Source organism: Schistocerca serialis, chromosome 6 (genome assembly GCF_023864345.2).
Source record: "Schistocerca serialis cubense isolate TAMUIC-IGC-003099 chromosome 6, iqSchSeri2.2, whole genome shotgun sequence".
NCBI classification, from domain to species: domain Eukaryota; kingdom Metazoa; phylum Arthropoda; class Insecta; order Orthoptera; family Acrididae; genus Schistocerca; species Schistocerca serialis.
Genome location: NC_064643.1, coordinates 290,716,259 through 290,739,928, shown reverse-complemented (window position 1 = coordinate 290,739,928; position 23,670 = coordinate 290,716,259). Strand labels below are relative to the sequence as shown.

At 37.8% G+C, this 23,670-nt stretch overlaps 1 protein-coding gene across 1 annotated transcript in view; it reads left to right on the top strand.

The window, feature by feature from the left end:
- Window positions 1-23,670, top strand: part of LOC126484272 (collagen alpha-5(IV) chain-like) — a 609,631-nt gene that overhangs the window by 522,835 nt on the left and 63,126 nt on the right. Inside the window, exons 25-28 of the mRNA XM_050107696.1 lie at window positions 5,319-5,418; window positions 8,693-8,878; window positions 20,766-20,880; window positions 22,041-22,218. Of these exons, the coding sequence (XP_049963653.1) occupies window positions 5,319-5,418; window positions 8,693-8,878; window positions 20,766-20,880; window positions 22,041-22,218 (579 nt within the window). The remainder of the gene's footprint in view (window positions 1-5,318; window positions 5,419-8,692; window positions 8,879-20,765; window positions 20,881-22,040; window positions 22,219-23,670) is intronic.

Here is a 23,670-nt window from a genome sequence, read left to right as displayed (position 1 = left end):
TGATGAGCAGCTTTGTCTGGTAAGGATTCTGATGGGCAAACAGGGAATTAAATGAAATTTTGCACCATACAAGAACACCTGAAAATTTTTTAGGGCATAGTCAATAGCAAGAACTTCTTTTTCCACCCAAGTAAAATGTTGCCAAGCCATGTTGAGTGCTTTTGATACAAAAACAATAGGCTGTTCAGAGCTATCTGAATGATGATGGGCCAGGACTGCTCCCACCCTGTACTTGGATGCTTCCATGGCCAAGACCAGATGCTTGTCAGGTTGAAATCTTGCAAGACACAGCACAGAGCAAAAATTATCCTTAAGCTGAACAAAAACATGCTAAAAAGCAGCAGACCAAACAAAAAGAGCATGTTTCCAGAGCAACAGATGCAAGGGACATGTGATAGTAGCTGCTCTTGGAATGAACTTGTAACAGTACACCACCCGAAGTTCTTGTAAATTAGATGGACAGGGCAAAGTTGTAATGGTGGTGACATGTAGTTCCTGGGCGTGCATGCCCTGTGGGGAAATTTTATGACTCAAATAAACAATGGAAGGCTGGAAAAAGTGAGACATACATTCGAAGCCCCCATGCTATAGAACAGTAAACATAGCACAGATGTTACATAGGTGATCCAACACATTAGCACCTGTAACAAAGATGTCATCAAGATAGTTGATGCATTAAGGGACACCCGATGTAACTTGTTCTAAAAACGTTGAAAGATGGCAGGTGCTCTAGCAACCCGAAAAATTATCTGTTCACACTGATAGAGGCCAAAAGACATATTAACCATAAGTAACTGTTTTCATGCCTTCTTCAACAGAATCTGAAGGTAGGCATCTGCCAAGTTGATTTAAAAAAAAAAAAATGATCTCCAGCCAATTTTGTGAACAGTTCCTTTGGGTGAGGTAAGGGTACATGTCTATAAATGCATTAATAGTGACCTTGAAGTCACCATATGTCTATAAACGCATTAATAGTGACCTTGAAGTCACCATAGAGCCAAAGTTGACCAGACTTGAAGAAATCAGTCTAATCACTTCCAATGACCTTAGGCAATTCAGCTCCATCTTGACATGGTCACATACAGCTACTGGTACTGGCTGTGCCTAAAAAGAGTGAGGGTGGGCAGAGGGTTTGAGGGTGTTGTGTGATGCAAAATTGTTTACATGACCTAATCCTTTGGCAAACATACCTGGAAGGTCAGAACACAAGGAACTGAATACTTGATAAGGCACTTGGTCTGGCACCACATGGACAACATCCGAAATAAAAAAATGAAAAATCAAAAGTGTCTAACCCAAATAGATTTTCCCTTACTTGCATCATTAACCACCATTAGCCAATGGAATGAACAGCTGACTTGTAAAATGTGTCAGCCATGAATTGACTGAGAATACAAATGTGCTGTTTGTTATAGTTTACCAACTGATGATAGACATGTGCCAATGGTGGATACCAAAGCCTGGCATACATCTGTGAGTTGGATGGGGACACGGTGGCCCATGATGTGACTTGTGAGCATAATGGCTGATCCATTACCCAGATTTCAATGAAAAGTTTATTCTGACTTTCAGACAAAGATGAAGACAATGATGAAACAGTATGAATATCAATGTCCATTGATTTCTGCACTGTCTCTTGAGGGGGTAGATATTGACGTACTGCCATTATGGGGCCCATTCTTTGACATTAATAGCAAGAGGCCCACCACTTGGGGCAGGTTGCCCACTCATGCTGTATGAAACAAGAGAGACAAGAAGGAAATGGTGTTCACTGTCCATGCTGCCTCAGCCTGACTGGCTTGTTACGCTGCTGCTACTTCCATTTCCCCCAGTGTGCTATGCTCCATACACTGGGGCTGCATGCTGTCAGCAATGACGACGTCACTTCTAGTCTCTGAATGGTGGCCCTCAGTGTGAGAGATGCTGTTTGATTGTTGGTGTGTACTATGCTTGACTGATGTCTTCTGTGGGCAATAAGTGTAGAAACTGGCAGGTTACTACAACTGTAGTTCTGTCTTATCTTTCTCCTTTCTGTATATTTCTGATATCCCAATTGTATCCCACTAGATATTATTTGATTCCAGCAACAGTTCAAGTAATCTGTCTTCAGTCCCAAGTGTCAATCAGTCTATAGTCCCCATATAGATTGTGTTAGATGCAATCAAGTTTTTATGAGAAATAATAATTTTCTCAAGTAAACTAAGTGTAGCAATGTGCAACAACAGAAATAACTGATCCTGTTCTAAATACAGGCTTCTGTAGTCAACGATACAGGCTTCTGTAGTCAACGTGTTTTAGCCAGGTTGAATTACCAATATTCCAGGAACTTATTGACTGTAGTAGGGTTTCCAGAATTAACCTGACAGACCTGAAGATTTTGATGAGAGACTTGTCCAGTGCTAAACCTCAGCATAGCAGAGTATCAACAGTTTCAGCCCATCTCCAGTACTTCTATATGTCAATTATGGACATTCAGATTAAATGCTGAATGTGTACTTGTGGTGGAGATTTATCTTGTTATTATTAATGTATGCATCGGCTTTCTATTGCAGAAATAAATGCAGTCTGCCTGGAAGTTTGCAGATGTCTAATCTCCATGCTGCATACAATGTGAGCTGTAAAGATGCCCTTCTGTTTCTTTTCATCAAACTGTATTGAAAAGGGATACAAAATGATCTTTTCTTTTGTTGTGCACCTGTGCAGTTTTCCTTGACTTTTCTTACATTAAATCTGTCTCTTCTTCCTGATGACAAAATTCTCTTAGAACATCCACAAACCAGAGATTCTTCATTTAGTATTTCTACTGGTTTCTTTATCAAACTTTTCTTAGTCACTTCAGTCTAAGGAACTGCTAAGTTCTGTTTCAAACATTGTTCTCAGTAGCATTAATATTTCACTCCACTAAACATTTCACTCCACTACAAAGTGAAAGTTGCTTTCTGGAAACAATTCCTAAGACTTTAACTAAGCCATTTCTCCACATTATTTTTTCTGCCAGGAGTTCTGTATACAGGAGATTTTTTGTAAATTGGAATGATGTACTGGTGGAAGTAAATCTGTGAGGGAAGGTTGTGAGTCATGCCTGAATAGCTCAATTGGCATGAAGGCAAGGTTCTGGGTTTGAGTCCCAGTCTGGCATAGAGTTTTGATCTGCCAGACATTTAATTATTTTCAATATTCATATCAGGATTCTTATTTTGAGCTAGACAAAGAACCATAAATAACCCCTTAACTTAAAAGCCTGAGATTACTTATCTATCTTGACAGTATTTTGTCTAGAAATTCAAACCCCAGAGAAAATCATTCCATCTAGTTAGTTACAAATATGGCTACAACAGAGCACAAGAGAGCACAATGATGCTTCTTTGATTGGTTTTGCAGCTATGAGAAGGCCCCTCTTGGCTAACTGCTGTCAAAGTTAGAGGGGAAGATATTCTAGTTGCCATTTACTTGCATTGTGTAAAGATATTATACTCTGGTTTTCCCCTGCATTTTTTTCATTATGGAGAGTGATGAAGAGTTTGGTATGGAATGTAACTTGCAGACTTGCCCCCCACATGTCCAAGATTTTCCTTTATTGGAATGCTTTCAGACTTCAAACAAAGTGACTTGAATATCTAAGTAAAATAACTGATGATGAGTCAGTGAATATTGTAGTCACTGAGAATAATAGATGTGCTTGAGATAAGCACATTACTGATTGAAAGGACACAAACAGTGATGAAATAAGAATCTTCTTTAGTATAATACCATTATAAAGTATTATAAAGAAACCAAGCAGCCAGATGTATTGCTCTAAATATCAACTACTTGCAATTCCAATATTTCACCAGTTGCTTAGCTACAAACGATTTTTGGTACTAAAGGAATGGCTTCATTTTTCAGACAGCTCAAAATATGACCCTGCTGGTCATCCTCAGCCAAAGCTAACCAAAAGCTGTCCCGTTTTAGAAAATCTCAATAATAAATTCAAAATTGGTTGTACTCCAGAGAATGATGTCACCATAGATGTTAGACTTGTTTTATGTAAAGGGAGATTAGGTTGAGTTCCATCTCTACCTCTAAGGAGAGCAAGATTTGGAATAAAGATCTACATATTCCGTGAGTCCAAATCTAGCTACATATGATCTATAATTATATATACAGGTAAGGACCCAAAATTTGATGATGAATACAAAGATCTGTCCCAGTCATATCAAACAGTATTGATGCTAATGAAACCCCTTCTCAACAAAGGCTGCTTCTTTAAGTTGATAATTTCTGTACTTCTCCACATGTAGCAGATCTCCTTATTGATAAGAAAACTGACATATGCAGCCCGGTGTGACCTTCTAGAAAAGATATGCCACCAAAGTTTTGCAGTAAAAAATTGAGGGAGATATGTTGGCTTTTCAGATGGGTAAAGTTACAACAGTGAGATAGAAAGACAAGTGTGATACATCTATTTTGAGCACTATCCACAATGCAGAAATGAAAATTGTAAATAAAAGGCGTAGATAGATAAAAAAAACCAGCAACAGTCATATCATATAATGACACAGTGGGAGAAGTTTGTAAAGTTGACCAGCAAACAGCAAACAGTCCAGTAACATGGAAAAGAAGCAAAAATACTATAAAAGTTTTTCGATCTACTTGAACTGGTTCTCTTTAATTAATTCAGCTTATACAAGAAATCTAGAGGAACAAGAAAGCTCTTGATTTATGTGTGGCAATGATTGAGAAGATGACAGCTGAATGTCACAAGAAGGAATTCACTTTGAACGTAGTTGGTCATCCATCCACAAACATCAGTCCTATTCTTCTAATTGACTATCAGTTCCTGTCATTTGCCTCAGCTACTGTAAAGAAGCAGAATCCTACCAGAATACGTGGGATGTGCAGTACAGTTTGAGATGCAAATGGAGGACAAATAGGACAGAATCATGAGATACATGTGTGAAGATTGTGATGTAGGCCTATATATTGTATTATGTGTCAGAACATTTCACACAACCATGAACATATGGAGATGAGTGTTGTATGAAAGAGTATTATTGTAATTTTTATTGTTTATCAAAAAGACTGCAAACAATTTTGAAAGAAATTTGACTAAAATAGTCTGTCTTAATACATTTTATTCAATGTGGAGTTTTTTTCTAAAAACAATGGGTAAGCTCAAGGTTTTAAGATAATGTTTTTTCACCATTCTATAATTACCATTTAATTGAATAATTGTCAGGCTGCTGTTTGAAATAACCTATAATCACAAACAAGTTTAAAGTTTACACACTTTTACAGATAAATTGTTAAGTTAAGGAGTTAATTTTGTTTTACTACAGGGATTAAGAGGGGAGATTGGACTCCAAGGAGAAATTGGTTACCCTGGCCTCTCTGGAGCACCAGGCGTTCCAGGAGATGAAGGGCCTCAGGGACCAGCAGGTAAGTGATACAGTATGATTTACAATTATATTTATGTCTAATTTTGTATTGTGCAAGCCACTGTGAAGTGCACAACAGAGGCTACTTTCAATGGCACCACATATTATGCATTCTTCCTGTTTTGTTCGCGTATGGAGCACAAGAAGAATGACTGCTTAAAAGTCTTTGTGTCAGAGGATAATTAGTCTAATCTGTCTTCAAGGACCCTACAGGTTTGATAGATAAGGGTCAGTAGTAGAATCCTAGATTCCTCATGTAATAGTGGCTCTTGAAGTTTTTTAAGCAGGCTTTCATGGGGCAGTTGGCATCAATTTTCACTGACCAACTCTCCTGTAGGTCAATCAAACCTGTCACCATTTGTTCTGGCCTTCTGCGTATGTGTTCAGTATCCCTTGTCCAACATATTTCGTATTGGTCCTACACATCTGGGCAATGCTCTAAAATGATTTGTACAAGTGTCTTGTTAATGATCTCTTTAGCAGACTGACTGCATTTTCCCAGTATCCAACCTATCTGCTGTATTTGATGTTTCACCTCCAGAATTTACTCATATGCCAATTCGTTCACCTCTCCATGGGAAATAAATTAATAAATCAAAAATAAAATAAAAAAGGTTTCTCACGAAAATGAGAACTCCACTGATTTTATGCTAAAATGGAATCAGAACTTTGATAAGCTGATTTGCGGCCACATCTGATTGTGTTGACCTGTGGTCATAAAGGATAGCTTCTTTGTGTAATTTACCATTCTACTGCCTTATGGAGTTGTCCACTGAGGGAAAGATGTATGGTTAATAATCTTATTTTTCTAAAACAAACACTAAGATTTCTATGTTAAATGGTCAACAAAACATATTACAGCTCCTTCTTTAATTGCTTTGTTGTTCTTACACTCGGTTCCAGTACATTTATTCCTTAGTTGCATTCACTGTTGATGTACCTTTCATTCCCTAGATTTATAGTGTGGTGGATATAGAAACAAGAAAAGATCATAAATATGCACATAGTAACAACCAGTGTCATGTAAATAATAATATTGCAAACATAAGTGCAAGGCATGAAAATAATAACAATGCAGAGTTCACTTTTGTAGGTATGGTCCCATGTGATGTTCTATATTCTTGTGCAAAAGCTTTGAACAAGCTGCATATAGAAGAAAACAAAAAATTCAAAATTATTACAAATTAAAAACAAAATTAAAGACTTACTTTCTTAGCTGCATTTATAAATTATCTGATTATCTAAGTTCAAGACTTGGATGTTTCTTGTAGTAGCTAACAAGAAACTTTATTATTTGTTAGCAGGTTTCAACTCTTACATTATGTCAGTGATGGTGTACTGAGAGTTGTCAGCGTACTCGTGTGAATATTAAGCAGATGGTAATAAATAAACAACTGTATGCTATAATTGGAAAGGAAGCATTATTTTCAAAGTGTGGCTTTTTGATACAGATAATTACTGAAAACTCTGCCTGTGTGTATTTCTTGACTTATTTAATGTCCTTAAAAGTCTGAATTGACAGCAATCACACTATCAAAATTAAAATGTCCCTTTCTTGCAGCCTTTACACCTATGGGTACTGCATCTGCAGTGGGTAGTTGAGTTAACCAAATATTTTGGTAACTTTGCCAGAGCATATACAGACAAACAATATCTTGTCCAGCCTGTCCAGGAATGAGCAGTGAACTGTGACACCAACAACTGTACATCAGTCATTGATCAGTACTCCTCTTAACGCCCAATATCATTCAGTCCTCATTTTACCACTGCCACTGAGAGCCATCTCTGTCATGCCTCTCATTACATCCTCACTCTCTGCATGCCCAGTATATCGTAATTCGTCCCAGTTTCCACACACCTTTGATCTCTCCTCTTTCTTGTCAGCCTGAGTAGCCACTCAGTTGCCAAGAAGCCTTGTAAGGAGTTAATATAAGGTGTTAATTATGAAGGAGCTATAATTTTAAATCAAAAACAAATGTGTGAAGTCTGCGATAATTATTTTACAAATATTGGTGCTTGACTTCCACATTCAATTCAGTTAGTACCTCAGCAGCTTTTCATTGCTCAGAGTGCTCCAGAGCACCAAAGCTGTATACAGTGGCAATATTCCTGGTCCTTACATAAATGTTTGATCTACTTTATCATGATCTTATGCAAAAGCTGTTTCAGTATGGTGGTAAAGAAACATATGAACCTGAGAGATCACATATTGTGATTAGTTTGTATCATAACTCTCTGCAGGATGCAAAATATAGCGGTTAGCACATGTTATGGCGAAACAATTTTGTCCACAAAGCAATCTTTCAGTTAGAGTGCCCTTCAGCATTCTACTCTTGGTCTCCTCTTCTGTATTATTAGTATTGATTCATCTAATAATATTTGTATCAGTCTGGGAGTAAACATTGCATATTATGCCACTATTATTCATGCTAGCCATTCCAATCCATTGTTACAGAATATAATAACTGACAACAACCAAAAATTCATTATCTGGTTGAAAATATACATACTATTACCAAATAAAAATAAAAATAAAAATGTCTTAATGAATTTCCACTCTTTGCAATAATCACCATCAATGATAGAACAAGTTCTCGTTGACAGTCTTACAATATAATAAGAGATAATCACTAAGTTTCTTGGAGTGTCAATAGATAACACACCAAAGTTAAACAGTTACAAGGAAATACTAATAAAATGGTTAAATGGCACGTGATATGCATTTAACATACGGATCAAGAGTATATAACGTAGAAACATTTAAATGTGTTTATTATGCATTTGTACCACACTGAGAAATATTTATAATGCAGAAAAGGATTACTAAATTAATAAGAGAGATCTCTCTCTCTCTCTCTCTCTCTCTCTCTCTCTCTCTCTCTCTCTCTCTCTCTTTCTTTTAGACTACAAAAAATATGTTTCACAATTTCTATATATTGTATTTTAGAAGCCATTAGGTTTATACATAGCACCACCTGTCTGGTAAAGATTTTGAAGTTCATTCGTCTGACATATGTCAACTAAATAACAAAATAAAGGGTTGCCAGCATTACACCTAGAAATGTACATATGTTCAAGCTGCAAAAATTTTCAAGACTCTACAAATAAAAATATTGCTGCAGAAACTCTGCCTTTAATTTGTAGAGCACTTTATGAATGTCATCTTTGATTAATGTTTATGTTCTTCATATCATGCTGGTAGATACTGCATCAATTTTTTATGTTATTTTTCACATGCAATGTAAAACTTAACAAATAGTTCTTCAAATTTTTAGGACTCCCTGGTGTTGGTGCAGAACAAGGTCAGAAAGGTAGCGGTGGCCTTAATGGCCTTCCAGGAAAACCTGGACGCCCTGGGCAGAAAGGTGCACCTGGAGAATATGGGCTTGATGGACCTAAGGGTATCTCAGGAGTACCAGGGCTCTCTATAATGGGACCAAAGGGATACCCAGGTGCAGCAGGTAAGAACTCCATTGTTTGTGACTTTCATAAGAGCTGTATTACTATAGTAAGGAATGCTGACTGTTACAATACAGATAGTAAATAATTATGATTCATACACGTAGAGACATAACTTTGTATGTTGGATCCAGTAAAATTCAGATCCCTCCAATGTATTACATTAAAAAAGATAAAGATAAACTTCAGCCAGTTAAGTCAGAAAAACAGGAAGCTTATTCTTCAGTGAGAAAAGGAAAATAGCACAGTGGAATAAGCAGGAAAAATATATCTAAAAAGTTTCACTCTAATAATTGGATAATATATATTGATTGAAACAGGTGGATTATAAGTTATGTTTTAGAAATTTGTTATAGTATTTTTGTGTAATGTATTAATGTATATTTGAAAGAGATGTAATGTTGCTGCTAATAGACTCAGAAATTCTTTTTCTCTTTATATACAAAGTCAAGTCATTGATTTAATGTACAAGAGATTCTTCAATATAGGGGACTTATTTTAGACACCCGCATAGCACAAAAGACTGAAATTAATTTTAATTTGTGACAACCAATACATGTTTATCACATTATTCTACAGAGGTAGCTCTTCCATCATTTAAAAATTCCACAGCTGAATAACATTTTTGCACAAGAGTAGCATGTAATTTTTCCATACTGTGGACATTTTCCCTTTTGGCTGAAGGGATCAGCAGAAGAAAGTACTAACCCTCAATTTAGTAAGGATTAGTCTGGTCATGCCAATGGATGTGTTTTCAGTTTCAACATGTGCTGGTAACAAGTATCTCAAAATGCACCACTAAGATAGTAATGCATAATGTACAAACTGTTTTGTCTTATTTTGTTTATGTTCTGGTTTTTTAGATTCAGCTTAATATGTAATATGTTGTAACTCCAAATACAATCTTGTGGGTTAGCGCTTTCTTCCACTGACCCGTTCAGATCATTATAAATTTTCATAGTGATGTACTGTGGAATATGAGAACAAGTTGTAATTTATAATCATATGAATTTTTTTTTGGTTCTAGTATCATACACATGTTCAGTTCTGTTTCCCATAAATGATTCTGAATTTTTTATATAGTTTCTTGTAGTAATAATACTACATTTACACTAGTTGCTTTCTCCTAAAAGATGATGTAATATCTTGCAACAGACTCAGAGTAGAAAACAGTATCATCATTGTGAATGGAAGACTGCTTAACTTGTTTACCAAGCAGTTTACACGTGAAAAACCTGATATTTTTTTATTCAAATATTCCTATGAATTTGATAGATTGCTTCCATAAGCTCCTGATTTCATGGTTGGTTTGGAAGTTAACACTGATCGTGATTTTTTTTTTTTTTTTTTTTATAGTTGGCAGACAGGTAGATGTATCATACATTCAAAATGATTACACTTTCAATTTTGAAGGACCAACTTTTATTGCAATACATGGCCATAAAACATATGTGTCAGTGTAACATCAGGTCCCCATCATGAATACAAGTATTCACATGTTGTGGCATGGAGTTGTACATATTATGACACCCATGCAGTACTCTATCCCATGATGCTTGCACCTGAGCATGCAGTTCCTGTAGATTGGTGGCTGGAGTTGGAGTCCTGATACATGCTCCACGGCATTCCACACATTCTCAACTGTGGGGAGAGGGGTGATGTGGTTGGCCATGGCAGAGTATCCATAGCTGCAAGGCATGCTCCAGAGGTCTCAGCAGTATGAGCATGAGCATTGTTCTGCTAAAATAGGGCATGGGCATGGGCATTCATGAATGGCAGAGCCACCGATTGCAGAATCTCCACCATATACCATGCGACTATCACAAAGCCCATTAGGAATACTAATGTTGAATGGCACCATAGAATCTTGGTCCTCACACTGTCATATCAGGCTGGTGGGACATGTGATGGGAGACCACAAACCACTCTTTGTTGCAATCTCCATTGCTCCTCCAGATAAGGACCTGATGATCATTGCCTACTAGGGAGAAGTGGGATTCGTGACAAAAGATGTTCTGCTGCCAGTCTGCAGGGCCATATATCCATTGCTGCTGATACTCTGAGAGCCTGGTATAATACTGTATGGGTATGAGTGTCAGGTCTTGTAATGATTGGTGTGCTGCGATCCCTGTGACATGCAGCTGCCTGCCAAAGGTACTAGCAATTGTGGGATGTTGCATAGAAGGCAGGAGAGTCTGCTGAATGTATGCTATAATTACTGTCAGTTCTGTTCACATGTGGTGGACAATCTGTTGGTCCTCCCTCCTTATGGTGCTTGGCAGACGTCCACATTCTACATGTCATGCATGCATGCCCTCCAGTATTCATTGCCCAGCAACAGCAGCCAACAGTAATATCCATACAACTATGTGGCATGCATTATTACAATAGGACCACCCTGCCTCCCACAGTCCCACTATGTGGCTCTTTTGAACTCATCTAACTGGGTAACTTGGTGTTGAAGTGTGACCTGGGCATAGTGCACATTCTGGTGATGCTCTAGTGATGCTACCAGCTGTTGTACTTGCTGGCATGGCTGTTTGGGCCCTGTTATGTCAACCAATGAACATGCCATCATGGCCCCAGCCACAATTTTTAAGTGCGTAGCCGACTACGCATTGGCATAGCTGATGGTGTGCAATGTACCTGTCCAGTTCAGAGTAGATTGGTTTGGTCCTTCTTGGTGTAGCTCTTTTGAAGATGAACAGTGTATCTGATTTTAAGTATTTTAGTTTAAAACTACATTACACTTAACATAGCTCAGAAATCCAACATTAACAATACATAACAGGTTTTTGATCAGTCCCCTCTTTCACAATAAGGAATAACAGTATAGTATGGGAAGAGACTGCACATAAAGTGATATAGGACCCTTACATGTGAAGTACAAAGAGAACTGATAAGCAATTAATGAAGTCCTGACTAACTGGTAATATTTTGGGGAGTGGGTACGTCATAAATTAGCAAAAAGGATACGGACCGAAGACATTTGAATATGAGGGAAAGGAGATAAGATTTATTTTCAACTTCCAAAGATGGGAAAACAGTGATGGGAGAAAAAGGAAGATGCTCAATAGAAATCATAAAACTATTGCTACATTCCATCCTGGATTTTCCATTGTTTGATAAAAATCGTAAAAATATAGACGTGTTTGGAAAAGGGGGTGAAATGGCATATGACAATATACTATGTAGTATAAAGGCAATAAATGAGAATAGTACAGAAAACTTTGTCATCACAGAGTCAGTTTGTATGTAATTATGCACTAAAGTGTATTGCTATGCTTTTTTCCTTTCAGTTTGTTATGAATTTTCATAGCATTGTACTGTGGAATTTGTTATAGAATTTTAATCTATAAGAGAGAAACATCTTTTTTCTAGTATCATAGACACGAAACATTAAAAACTGAAATATTGACTAGAAATAAAGATAATAATAGTTTAATAGCAGAAAAGCAGTCCTGGGTGTGAGTAATACATTAAACAGAAAAACAACAAAACCACAAAAATATGTGTATGCATACAAACTTTAAAAACAACAATGCATGCTTCATTTCTGTTGATCTCACAATAAACTCAGCCAGTCAAAAAGCTGTAGATAAATATAAATGGGTGGTGGTGACATAAAGTAGAAGGAAAGAAGAAACTGGAGCTATGCAAGGGAACAAAACTGAGTTTCTAGTAATTGGCTGAAAAATATCACTGTCCCCAACTGAAAAAACAATGTGCAGTCTGGCATTAGAATGCAACAATGGGAAAACGTTTTAAAATTTTGGTAAATGCAAGACAAGTGACTGCACAAACGGATTATGAAACCAAACTAAATTATAGAGATGTCTTTGTGGTACGTTGGAATTAATTTTTTAAGCAGCAGTGAAGAAGAAATTATTAACGAGACAAGAAACATGATTCATTCAACAAAGAATGTCTGTGTAAGATTCTGGCTGATAGTTAGCAGAGTCATAAAAAAGAATGTCGGTGAGTGACAAATATATCTACAAAATAAATTGTGCTATCACAGTTCAAAGACTCAAACAAATTTCTGTGAGAAAACTGCCTTGAAAAGGATGATGTTCGTTTGAATAAACTGGGGTCTATAACACCTAGAGGAATGTTTACAATCTGAAAAATTATTAGAAGCAAGGGGAACTTATATGGGTTGATGGGGGTGAAAAATCAGATGCTCTAGTTGAAACAGCAAAATATAAGTGCCACACAAAAAAGGAGACACTACAGAACCTGCTTTCAGAATAAAATTCACAACATGAATGTCAGCAAAAGAAAAATTAGATATAAGTACTGCATCAAAATATCAAATACACTGGTAACAATAAACTGGAAGCAGAAGAACTGATTGAAATACAACCAGACACATTAAGCATCTGTGAATGTGGGCTAACTGAAAGCAAGATAGAGAATCTGACAATAAACAAACTTTGACAGTTACTACAATTGTGAACATAAAGATGGAGATTCTGTATGTATTAAAACAGGACAGCTTCTAAAGACTGTAAACAGCAAAACTAACCGTAACTAGAGAAAAAAACTTTGAAATTTCTGGTGTAGAGACAGATGCAGAATGTTTTATGTGTACAGATTACCAGGTGGCGAGATTAGCATCTTTCTAGGAAAAAAGCAAGCTAACTTACTAAAAATCAAACAGTGGAAAATCCAGTATGGAATGTAACAATGTTATGAAAAGGGAAGTTGCCACTCCCTATGTAGCGGAGATGCTGAGTCACTGATAGTCACAACAAAAAGACTGTCACAAAAAGACTCCACCACAAAATTCTCCTGCTATGCAATCCCAAATTCCTTGAACGCGTAACACACATTGAAACTCCTGCATTGCAGGAACTTGAGCAACATGCACAATGCCACCTCAAAAAGCTCTCCACCCTGCTCACTTCCTACTCCCACCTTGGAGTACCACTGACCATCATCTGTACAATAAACTCCAAACCTCACCCACGTCCCCTCATATCTGACAAACCCTGTCTTGCAGACCTACTACACTTACCCCACCCTCCAAAACTCCTCCCACCACCACCACACAGAATCAAGAACTAAAATGACCCATAACACAGTAATGAACCTTTCCTCCAGAAGCCTTAGCCACACAGAAATATCAGTCCTTTCAAAAGGCCTCACCTTTTGCTCCACTCCCAAATTCAATCATGCAGGACTTGTTAAAGACCTTATCTCCTGGTCCCTACAGTGGAAACACTTTTTTGCCACCAAACCTACCAATCAGACTCAACCAAAGACCAATATTCAACCCTGCCTAACCAGTTCACTCCACCATCCACCCGTGATCTATCCCCACTGCCCCCAAATCACCCCTGTTAACTTTCCCGAACTTCTTAACCTCAAAGCTTGCCTCAACATCATTCCCCAAATCCCTCAACATGCACACCAACCTTACATCCACAGAAAGAACTGCAGTCCACCATCTAAAAACTGATCCCGACCTTATAATCCTACCTGCTGACAAAGGCTACACCACTGTTGTTTTGAACCACAAGGATTACCTGGTGGAAGGACTCTGCCAGCTGTCAGGTACTTCCACCTACAAACCTTGCCACAGTGACTCCATTCCAGAAATCCAGCTGGATCTTCAGTCACTCCTCAAATACTTAGGCTCATCCCAGAACCTCTCCCCAAAGTCCATCTCTCTAGTCAGCCCTACCACTGTTCGCACTCCTACCTTCTACATGCTTCATAAAGTCCATAAACCTAGCCACCCAGGACACCCCATTGTAACCAGTTACTGAGAGAATCTCTGCTTCGTAGACCAATACTTTCAACCTATTACCTGGAACCTGCCCTCCTCTATAAAAGATACCAACCATTTCCTCCACTGACTCTCCACAATTCCTGTACCTTTACCACACAGTGCCTTGCTCATCACTATTGATGCCACCTACATTTACACAAACATCTCTAATGCCCATGGCCTTACCACTATCCTTTGCCAATCTTTTAATGGGCCATCTAGTGGAATCCCTCGTAAGCTCCCAGAATTATAAACATCTCACCTGGTTCAGGTTCAGTGATGACATCTTTGAAATCTGGATTGAGGATGAGGACATCCGATCCACATTCCCCCAGAACCTCAACTACTTCTTCCCCATTTGCTTAACCTGGTCCTACGGAATCCAACAAGCCACCTTCCTAGATGTTGACCTCCACATCAAAGATGACTACATCAATACCTCCGTCCATATCAAACCTACTAACTACTAGCAGTATCTTCATTTTGACAGCTGCCACCTGTTCCATACCAAGAAGTCCCTTCCATACAGTCTAACCACCTGTGGTCATCGAACCTGCAGTTGTGAGTGGTCCCTCTCAAAATATACCGAGGGTCGCACTGAAGCCTTTATGGACTGCAATTATCCTCCCAACCTTGTACAAAAACAAATCTCCCGTGCCTTATCTTTCCAGTCTACCACCACCTCCCAAAATCCCACCATCCAGCCACAGAGGAGCATTCCCCTCATAACTCAGTACCACTCAGGACTGGAGCAACTGAGTGACATTCTCTGCCAGGGTTTCAACTACCTCTCATCGCACCCTGAAATGAGAAATGTCCTGCCCACTATCCTTCCCACCCCCACTGTCCACTGAACCTACAATATATTCATCCATCCTTACATAACCCCTGCTCCCAAACCCTTACCTCATGGTCATACCCCTGTAACAGAACTAGATGCAAGACCTGTTGCATACATCCTCCCACCACCACCTACTCCAGTTCGGTCACAAATATCACCTATCCCTACCTGTGAAACCAGTCATGTGAACTACAAGCTAAGCTGCAAACACTGTGCTGCATTCTATGTGGGCATGGCAACCAACAGGCTGTCTGTCCACATGAATAGCCACCAACAAACTTTGGCCAAGAAACAAGTGGACCATCCTGTTCCTGAGCACGCTGCCAAAAATGACATCCTTCATTTCAATGACTGCTTCACAGCAGATCTTTCCCACAAACACCAGTTCTACTGAATTGCACAGTTGGGAACTTGCCGTGCAATCGTGCAATACATTCTATGATCCCGTAACCCTCCTGGCCTCAACCTTCGTTAGTAACTGTCCTCACTCATCCAGCCCCTTCCCTGTTCCCATTCCAGCACTACACAGCCATCATTCCACCGTCACACCCAGTCTTTTTACTTCTCTCCTTTTCCACTACTTCCCCCCACCCTCCTCTCCCTACCTCTCCCCTGCCCTCTGTCTAACCTGCAGCATTACACTGTTCACCACCCCTACCATACTATTCCTCTTCCTTCCCACCCCAGCCATCTTTGCTGAAGTCTTTTTGTTGTGCCAATTTGCGATTCAGCATCTCAGCTATAAGGTGAGTGGCAACTTTCCTAATATTGTAACTCACTAAAAATGAATACGAAGAGAAACATTGTTGTATGTGGAGACTTCAGCACTGACAGGAGAGAAGGATCAAAAACAAAACAAGAATTTGAAGAATTGTTAACACAGTATAGCATGGAGGCAACAATATTTGCACCAACAAATGTGACTTCTCAAAGTCAGACCATTATTGGCAACATCATCACTAATATTAGCAGATGTAACTATGAGTCACATGTAGTTCAAGCAGAAATATCTGATCATCAGTGGACAGATGGTCTGCTTCTGCAGAAGTAATGATATAAGACACAAAACAAACAACCAAAGAAATCTGCAAAATATTAACATCTTTAGAACAATATTGAGTAGGGAAATCTGGAATGAAAATCTACAGGCACAGAATGTAAATGAAAAGTATTACACACTTATTACAACAATTAAATATCATTTTAATGTAGCTTCCCCCAAAGAAATGAGAAAAGAAAAGGTGCAGGATCAAACACAGTGGCAGGATCAAACACAGTGGATTACCAGTAAAATAGTACAACATTGTAGGAAGTTGCAGGACCTGAGACAGTTGGGCAAAGCTGAAAACTATGAAGTATTATAAAAGAATTACAGAAAAAAATAAGGTGGATAGAAGCAAGAGCAATTAACACAACCATAATAAACTCAAAAAAATTAAATAAAATCAGTTTGTAATGTAATTAATGTTGAATGAAAGGAAAAAGATGGATCAAACTAGCAGAGATCAAGTCAGTGAAGATAGACAACACAGTGGTTGCAGATGATAGAGAAATAGAAGACTTACTTAGTGATTACTACGTAGAAGATGAACTGACGAAAACTGTAAGGGAACTGAAGTTCGAGAAATCAGTTGGTGATGATGAAACATCGGATTACATAATAAAAATAGTAAGTGAGAAAATAATCACACCATTGCTGGACATAGCAAACAGCTCTTTCAGAAAAACTGAAAATAGGCAGGGTGGTGTCAGTGTACAAGAAAGGGGATGAGAATGACCCCAACTACATCTACATCTACATCCATACTCCGCAAGCCACCTGACGGTGTGTGGTGGAGGGTACTTTGAGTACCTCTATTGGTTCTCACTTCTATTCCAGACTCGTATTGTTCGTGGAAAGAAAGGTTGTTGGTATGCCTCTGTGTGGGCTCTAATCTCTCTGATTTTATCCTCATGGTCTGCTCGCGAGGTATACATAGGAGGGAGCAATATACCGCTTGATTCCTCCGTGAAGGTATGTTCTCGAAACTTCAACAAAAGCCCGTACCGAGCTACTGAACGTCTCTCCTGCAGAGTCTTTCACTAGAGTTTATCTATCATCTCCGTAACGCTTTTGTGATTATTAAATGATCCTGTAACAAAGTGCGCTGCTATCCGTTGGATCTTCTCTATCTCTTCTATCAACCCAATCTGGTACGGACAGTTACGGGCCGGCTTTTCTGATAACAGGTTTCTCAAAACTCCTGGAAATGCTGATGTATAAAAGATTAGTTGACTATTTGGACAAATGCAGGAAGTTCCAGGAGGAATGGTCAATATTCAGGAATATGACAAGAATGGCCATTCGAGACAAAAAAGTTTAATAAACATGGGCTATAAAATGCATACCTTAAGAGCTATGAGCACTTGTTCATCTTCGTTGCTGTGAAATACATCTCTAGTACTAAACAAGTGTTCACAGATCTAAGGTATGAATTTTAGAACCCATATTTACTAGACTGCTTTTCTTTGAATGATGTTTCCTATCTTATCCCAAAATATTGACCATTCCTCCTGCAACATACTTGTCATGCTTGTACCATTACAGTATGATTCCAGAAAGAGTAAGTTTACAGAATCAGCAATTGCCAGTCTGATAGAATACAATATACAGTCCTTACATGGAAAAAAAGTTTTATCAGCAATGTTCCTGGATCTCTCCAAAGCATTTAAGATTGTTGACCATGAAATACTGATACAAAAATTGGAAGGCTATTGCATTCAAGGACAAGCAGGAAAGTGATATAATAATACTTAAGCAACAGAAAACAGTATGTATCAGTAGGGAATTCATACCAGTCAGAAGCCAAAGGTATCAAATAAGGAGTGGCACAGGGTTCAGTAATAGGGCTACTGCCTTGTTAACTGTATAGCTGTTGAAGAGAAAGAGTAGAAAATAATGTATACAGATGACATGACAACACTGAACCACGACCAAAATGTGGAATAGCTCGAGAGAAGAGCATATATTTCTGCAAATGTCACCACTCTTAGGAAATGAATTGTTTAGAAATCTGAAATTGACTGTGTATGCAATATTCAGAAACAAAGACAATGCATGGATTTAGAGGGGGATGAAACAAGTCCAAAGAGGTAGAACTCACAAGAGTCTGAGGTATTACAATGGATAATGAGCGGAAACAGAAACAGTGTTTTAATTCCACCTGTAAGTATCTCAGCTCCATCATATTCATAGTAAAGCAACTATCACAGTAAAGAGCTTCTGCACACAGTATACCATGGACTCCTTGAACCATACATGCAGTCCTGAGTGACACTGTGGGGAACTGAAACATTCAAGAAATAAAAAGAGTGTTCAAATTAAAGAAAAAAGCAATTAGAGTCATTTCAAGAAGAAAGGCTTCCGAAACATGCACAAACTGCTTAAAAAATGTAGCCATCTTAACTTTTACATCTCTTTACATATCTAAAACAATAATATACATCACAGAAGATAGCGCAAAGTGGATTACAAATACTAGTGTGCACACCCATAACACATGGAGGAAGAATGATATATGAAACACACTCCAGCTTCTGAAACTTGGGAAAGGACTTTCTAAGAAGTCTGCCTTAAAATCTGCATGACAGTATACATTATATTAATTTTCCAAAGAAACTAGAGGACTTGCTGGTGGGAAATGATTTCATAGCTCTGAAAAGTATTTATCACATGAAATTTGTTTATATTGTTATTTGTAATCAGTGATATAAGACTGTAAGGATAAGTGATAATGAACGTTTTTTGGTTTTGATGTGTCCTGTATTAAGCATACTTTTACTGTACACAATATAATCTTACAGGATCAAATAAAACTCAATACAGTGTCAAAACCATTTCCTATAAATATTTCTGAGTTGTTTGATATAGTTTCTTGTAATAATAATGCTATATTTACACCACTTGCATTCTCCTAAAGACTCTGGACCACCTGGTCAAAGAGGCAAGTCTACTAATATTACTGTATGAGACTTTTATTTCATTTATTTAATAAATACTCTGCCTTGTGTCTCTCCTGGATGATGGGGTTTTGACTATTATACATGTGTACTTCTTTCTAGTTTTCTTATGTCTGGATGAAGCACTGTATTAACCTAAGATGAGTTTTTTACCATTTCATTATGGGAGGGAGGGGTTGTCTTATATTTGCAGATTATTAATTCGTATTGCAGGGGCTTGGGGGAAGGGGGACCATGGACCACCCACTCAATATATTTTAGTCGTAGTAACTTCTAAATTCCAAATAGAATGAAAATAAACAAAAATAAGACGACAAAGTACGAATCACCATAACAGTGAAGTGATGAGTGGTGGAATGATAGAGAGAATATTGTTGAGCTATCAGATATTTTTTGTACTCTAATAAACACTCAAAGCTCAAACATGCAACAGAATTAATTTTATTTTTTGTGCAGCATATACCCTCATCACTTTTCAAGTCCTCTCAATTATCATTTATAATTTGATATTTTGCTGACTGTGACTCATATGAGAGCTATTCAGAAAGTAAGGTCCAGTCAAGTGTGAAATGGAAACCACAGTATGAAGCTTAGCATAGATTTGTTGGACAGTGTCTCTAGCATGCCTGTCGATCACGTCACAGAACTATTTTCAGTTCTGAGTGCACAGTGAGCATGTAAAAGAAGCCTGGAAAGTAATGGCACCCACCAGGTATGAATGCCTGTGAGAAATTTTGCCTGATTTCATGCAGCTTACCCATCAAAACTATCATGCATTTTGTTCTTCATGACAATTTCTTGGCCACACATTGCAGGGGCAATGAGGGCACTCCTGCAGCATTTTTGATGGGAAGTGCTTGATGACCCACTCTACAGCCCAGACTTAGCTTGCTCTGATTTTCATCTCTGCACACATGAACTGCTGGCTATGAAGACAATATTTTGGCACAGGAAACAAGCTGCAGATTGGTGTAGAGATTTGGCAGAAAGCACAGGTGGTGCCTTCTATGATGAAGGTACTAGAAAGTTGGTACAATGCTATGACAAATGTTTTAATTGGATAGCGACTATGTAGAGAAGTAGCTGAAAGATGTCGCTAGCTGTTACAAATAAAATATTTTTGATTTTCACTGTGGTTTCCATTTTAGACCGATCAGACCTTGCTTTTTGAATAGCCGTTTTACGTAGGAAATATAGACTGCAGCTCTCATGTTGTAATTGTGTGTGATGGTGGATGTTGGTTACTTTGCTTCATTTCATTGTTAAAATTTAGGTTTACCTGGTGCTAGAGGACGACCTGGTATCCAAGGTCTACCTGGCATGGATGGTCGCCCTGGGCAGACTGGTCCTAAAGGCTTCAGGGGTGATCCAGGACCACCTGGTGGCAGGTAAGAAATGCTTTCAGAATGTTAGTTGTTGAGGTACTTCCCATTCTTATTTTCTCTTACCGTTTTTTTTTCTTTTTTTTTTTTTTTTTCCTTAGCTTAGTGATGAGTCTGGAGTGCACATCTACCTATTAGTATATAAATTTCATCTCAGTATTTATTACTAGTGGAGGTTAAGACACATAATAACTTGTAAAAATATTTCCTTCTCTGTTCCTCTGTAATATGACATACATCCTCATTTTAATTTCATTTAGGGATTTTTGAGGCTCTCATAAGTAGTTATAGAAGATAAAGGGTAAGCGCAGCAACAGACAGCTAAACTCAAATATAAGAAAACACATCAATTAAAAGCCCAGAATTTTTTAATACAGCATTGGCAATGTATCACTTTAATTATTGGCATCAGACAAATAAGGACAGTGCAAGGTGAAACTATTAAGTGTTAACTAAATTCTGCACTGCAATAATTGGAAAACTATTTAGAAGATGTAGCTTATATACAAAAAGTTTACTAATGAGACATTAATTTGACTTTTATTTGAGTATTGATCATCTGCTTGAGATTCTTACTTGTTAGACTGCTTGAAATATTGTGAAAGTTTAAGAAAGAGCTGTATAATTTATGAGTAATATATCTGGTTGATTTGAGACAGTTACAAACATTTTCAATAAAATCTAGCAAAACAAACTGCATCAGAAATATTATGCATTTGTCAATTAACTACTTTTGAATTTATAAAAGCTTATATCCACAAAAGATTCAAAGAACATGTTTCATTACCCAATAAATAAATTGTATAATAGTGTAAAATATAAAATGAGAGCATAATATCATTGATTGTTTTTCAGTGTTTGATGTACATGCATAGAATGAGGATAAATGATACTTGTATCACCCAGTTCCCTCTGAAAGGTGTCTTCCAGAGTATTAATGTAGAAGCCAGACAAAGATTTCAGGGCAAAATCTACTCTCAATCTTGATTAGAGCAGAGTTTCTTTCTTGCAATCTATGACATATTGTCTGAAATCTGGTGATCAAAAATTACAATGAAATGTGTGAAGCTCGTGCAAGTTTGAATGTGGGCTGTTAAAGGTCCAAATGAATGAAATTAAATAAATGTTAGAAAAACAAATTAAGTATATAAATCTCTTTCTTTCAGTGTGAAGGGTATAGTTGGAGATGCTGGTGATCCTGGACCTTCAGGCATACCTGGACTGAAGGGTGTAAGAGGTGAGGCAGGACTTGCGGGCCAACCAGGCTTACCAGGATTTAAAGGACAGCGAGGCTTCCCAGGAGATTTTGGTCTTCCAGGAATGAGTGGCCTCCCAGGCAGGAAGGTATGTAAACTATAATAGGGCTAATAAGCAAACAGTATTGAGATAAGTACATAAACCTCAAAATACATCCATTGTGAGGGGCAAAGGGAAGAGGACACTGTTGGGGGAAGGGTGAAAGTAAATGGAATGGGAACTCCCTCAGTAGTGGCTGGAGAACTTGCAGTAGTGGAGACTGAGGCCAGGATGATTTTTACCTGAAGGTTGTGTTGGCACCCTCAAAATTGAGGGAACTTGGTGTTCAAGCCAGAAGGTATCATATCTAGGTTGCATGGATTGAGAAGCAAAAATTCAAGCTGGAAAAAAAAAAAAAAAAAAAAAAAAACCCTCAGTGTACAAGAACTTCATATATCCTGACTAGATAGGACTGAATGTAATCTAGATTACCAAAAATCCAGATAATCTCAAAATATTATAGTAAACGCAAAAAACTTTAATATGTACTACGATATATGCACCTTTTATTTTGGGACAAAATGTTTCATCCAGTGTTTCATTTTTCTTTTCTGCATTGTATGGTGATTCTGCAAACTGGTTTTAGTCGTCTTTTTCAAGCAGAAATCTTCAATTTTTTCCACTTCTTCTTCCAGTCTGACACAGTTAAAATCTCTATACCATATTCTGCAGCTACATTTTTCAGCAGTGCTCCTTTGTCTGTTCTGTTCAGTGTTTTCAACTTTTTGTCCATTGAAACAACCACTTTCTTTCACTACAATGCACACTCAAAACATGGTAACATAAGATCAATATCAGCACAGCTTCTTAACTCTTTAAGGAACAGTTCAACACAGACCTTTGTAAGATAGCTAGAAACATGGGACTGCAGAGTGCCAACGTAACAACTATACAAATACTGTACCATAACAACTTCATACTGCAAATCTTCATGTCAAAATAAAGAGAAACAAAAAAATGAACCCGAATAAACCAGAAATCTAGATTAACGAGGGTGGGATCAACTATGTTTTATGTGCTCATCTTGAGAAGCAAATCTACCACTTCTATTTGTTACACTAATGCTTCTGCAGTTTATACGAGTTGTTCTTAGAAGCAAGATTAATATTCCTGGGTGACAGATGTAAGTTATTTGAAATAAAAAAGAAATTCAAATGCTTATGTACTCTACTTTGAATGGCACTCAAGATAAATATTTGTGAATGTTTATTATAAGTAATTATTTTAGTCTGTTGTTTATTTTTATATTGTAACTGTGTCTGTGCTTCATTTTTCCATCAGGAAGGCATCAGTGTCCATGACATAACTTAGGAGGTCTTCTTATTGACATACTCAGCTTTCTTCTGTACACTTCTGACATAATCCAATCACAAAAACGACACTCTGATGAAGTCTGGAGATCTTGTTGGCCAGACAATGATAGAGCCATGACCAACCCACTGATTATAAACTTCTGTGGGGGGGGGGGGGGGGGGGGGGGGGAGGAGGAGGAGGAGAAGT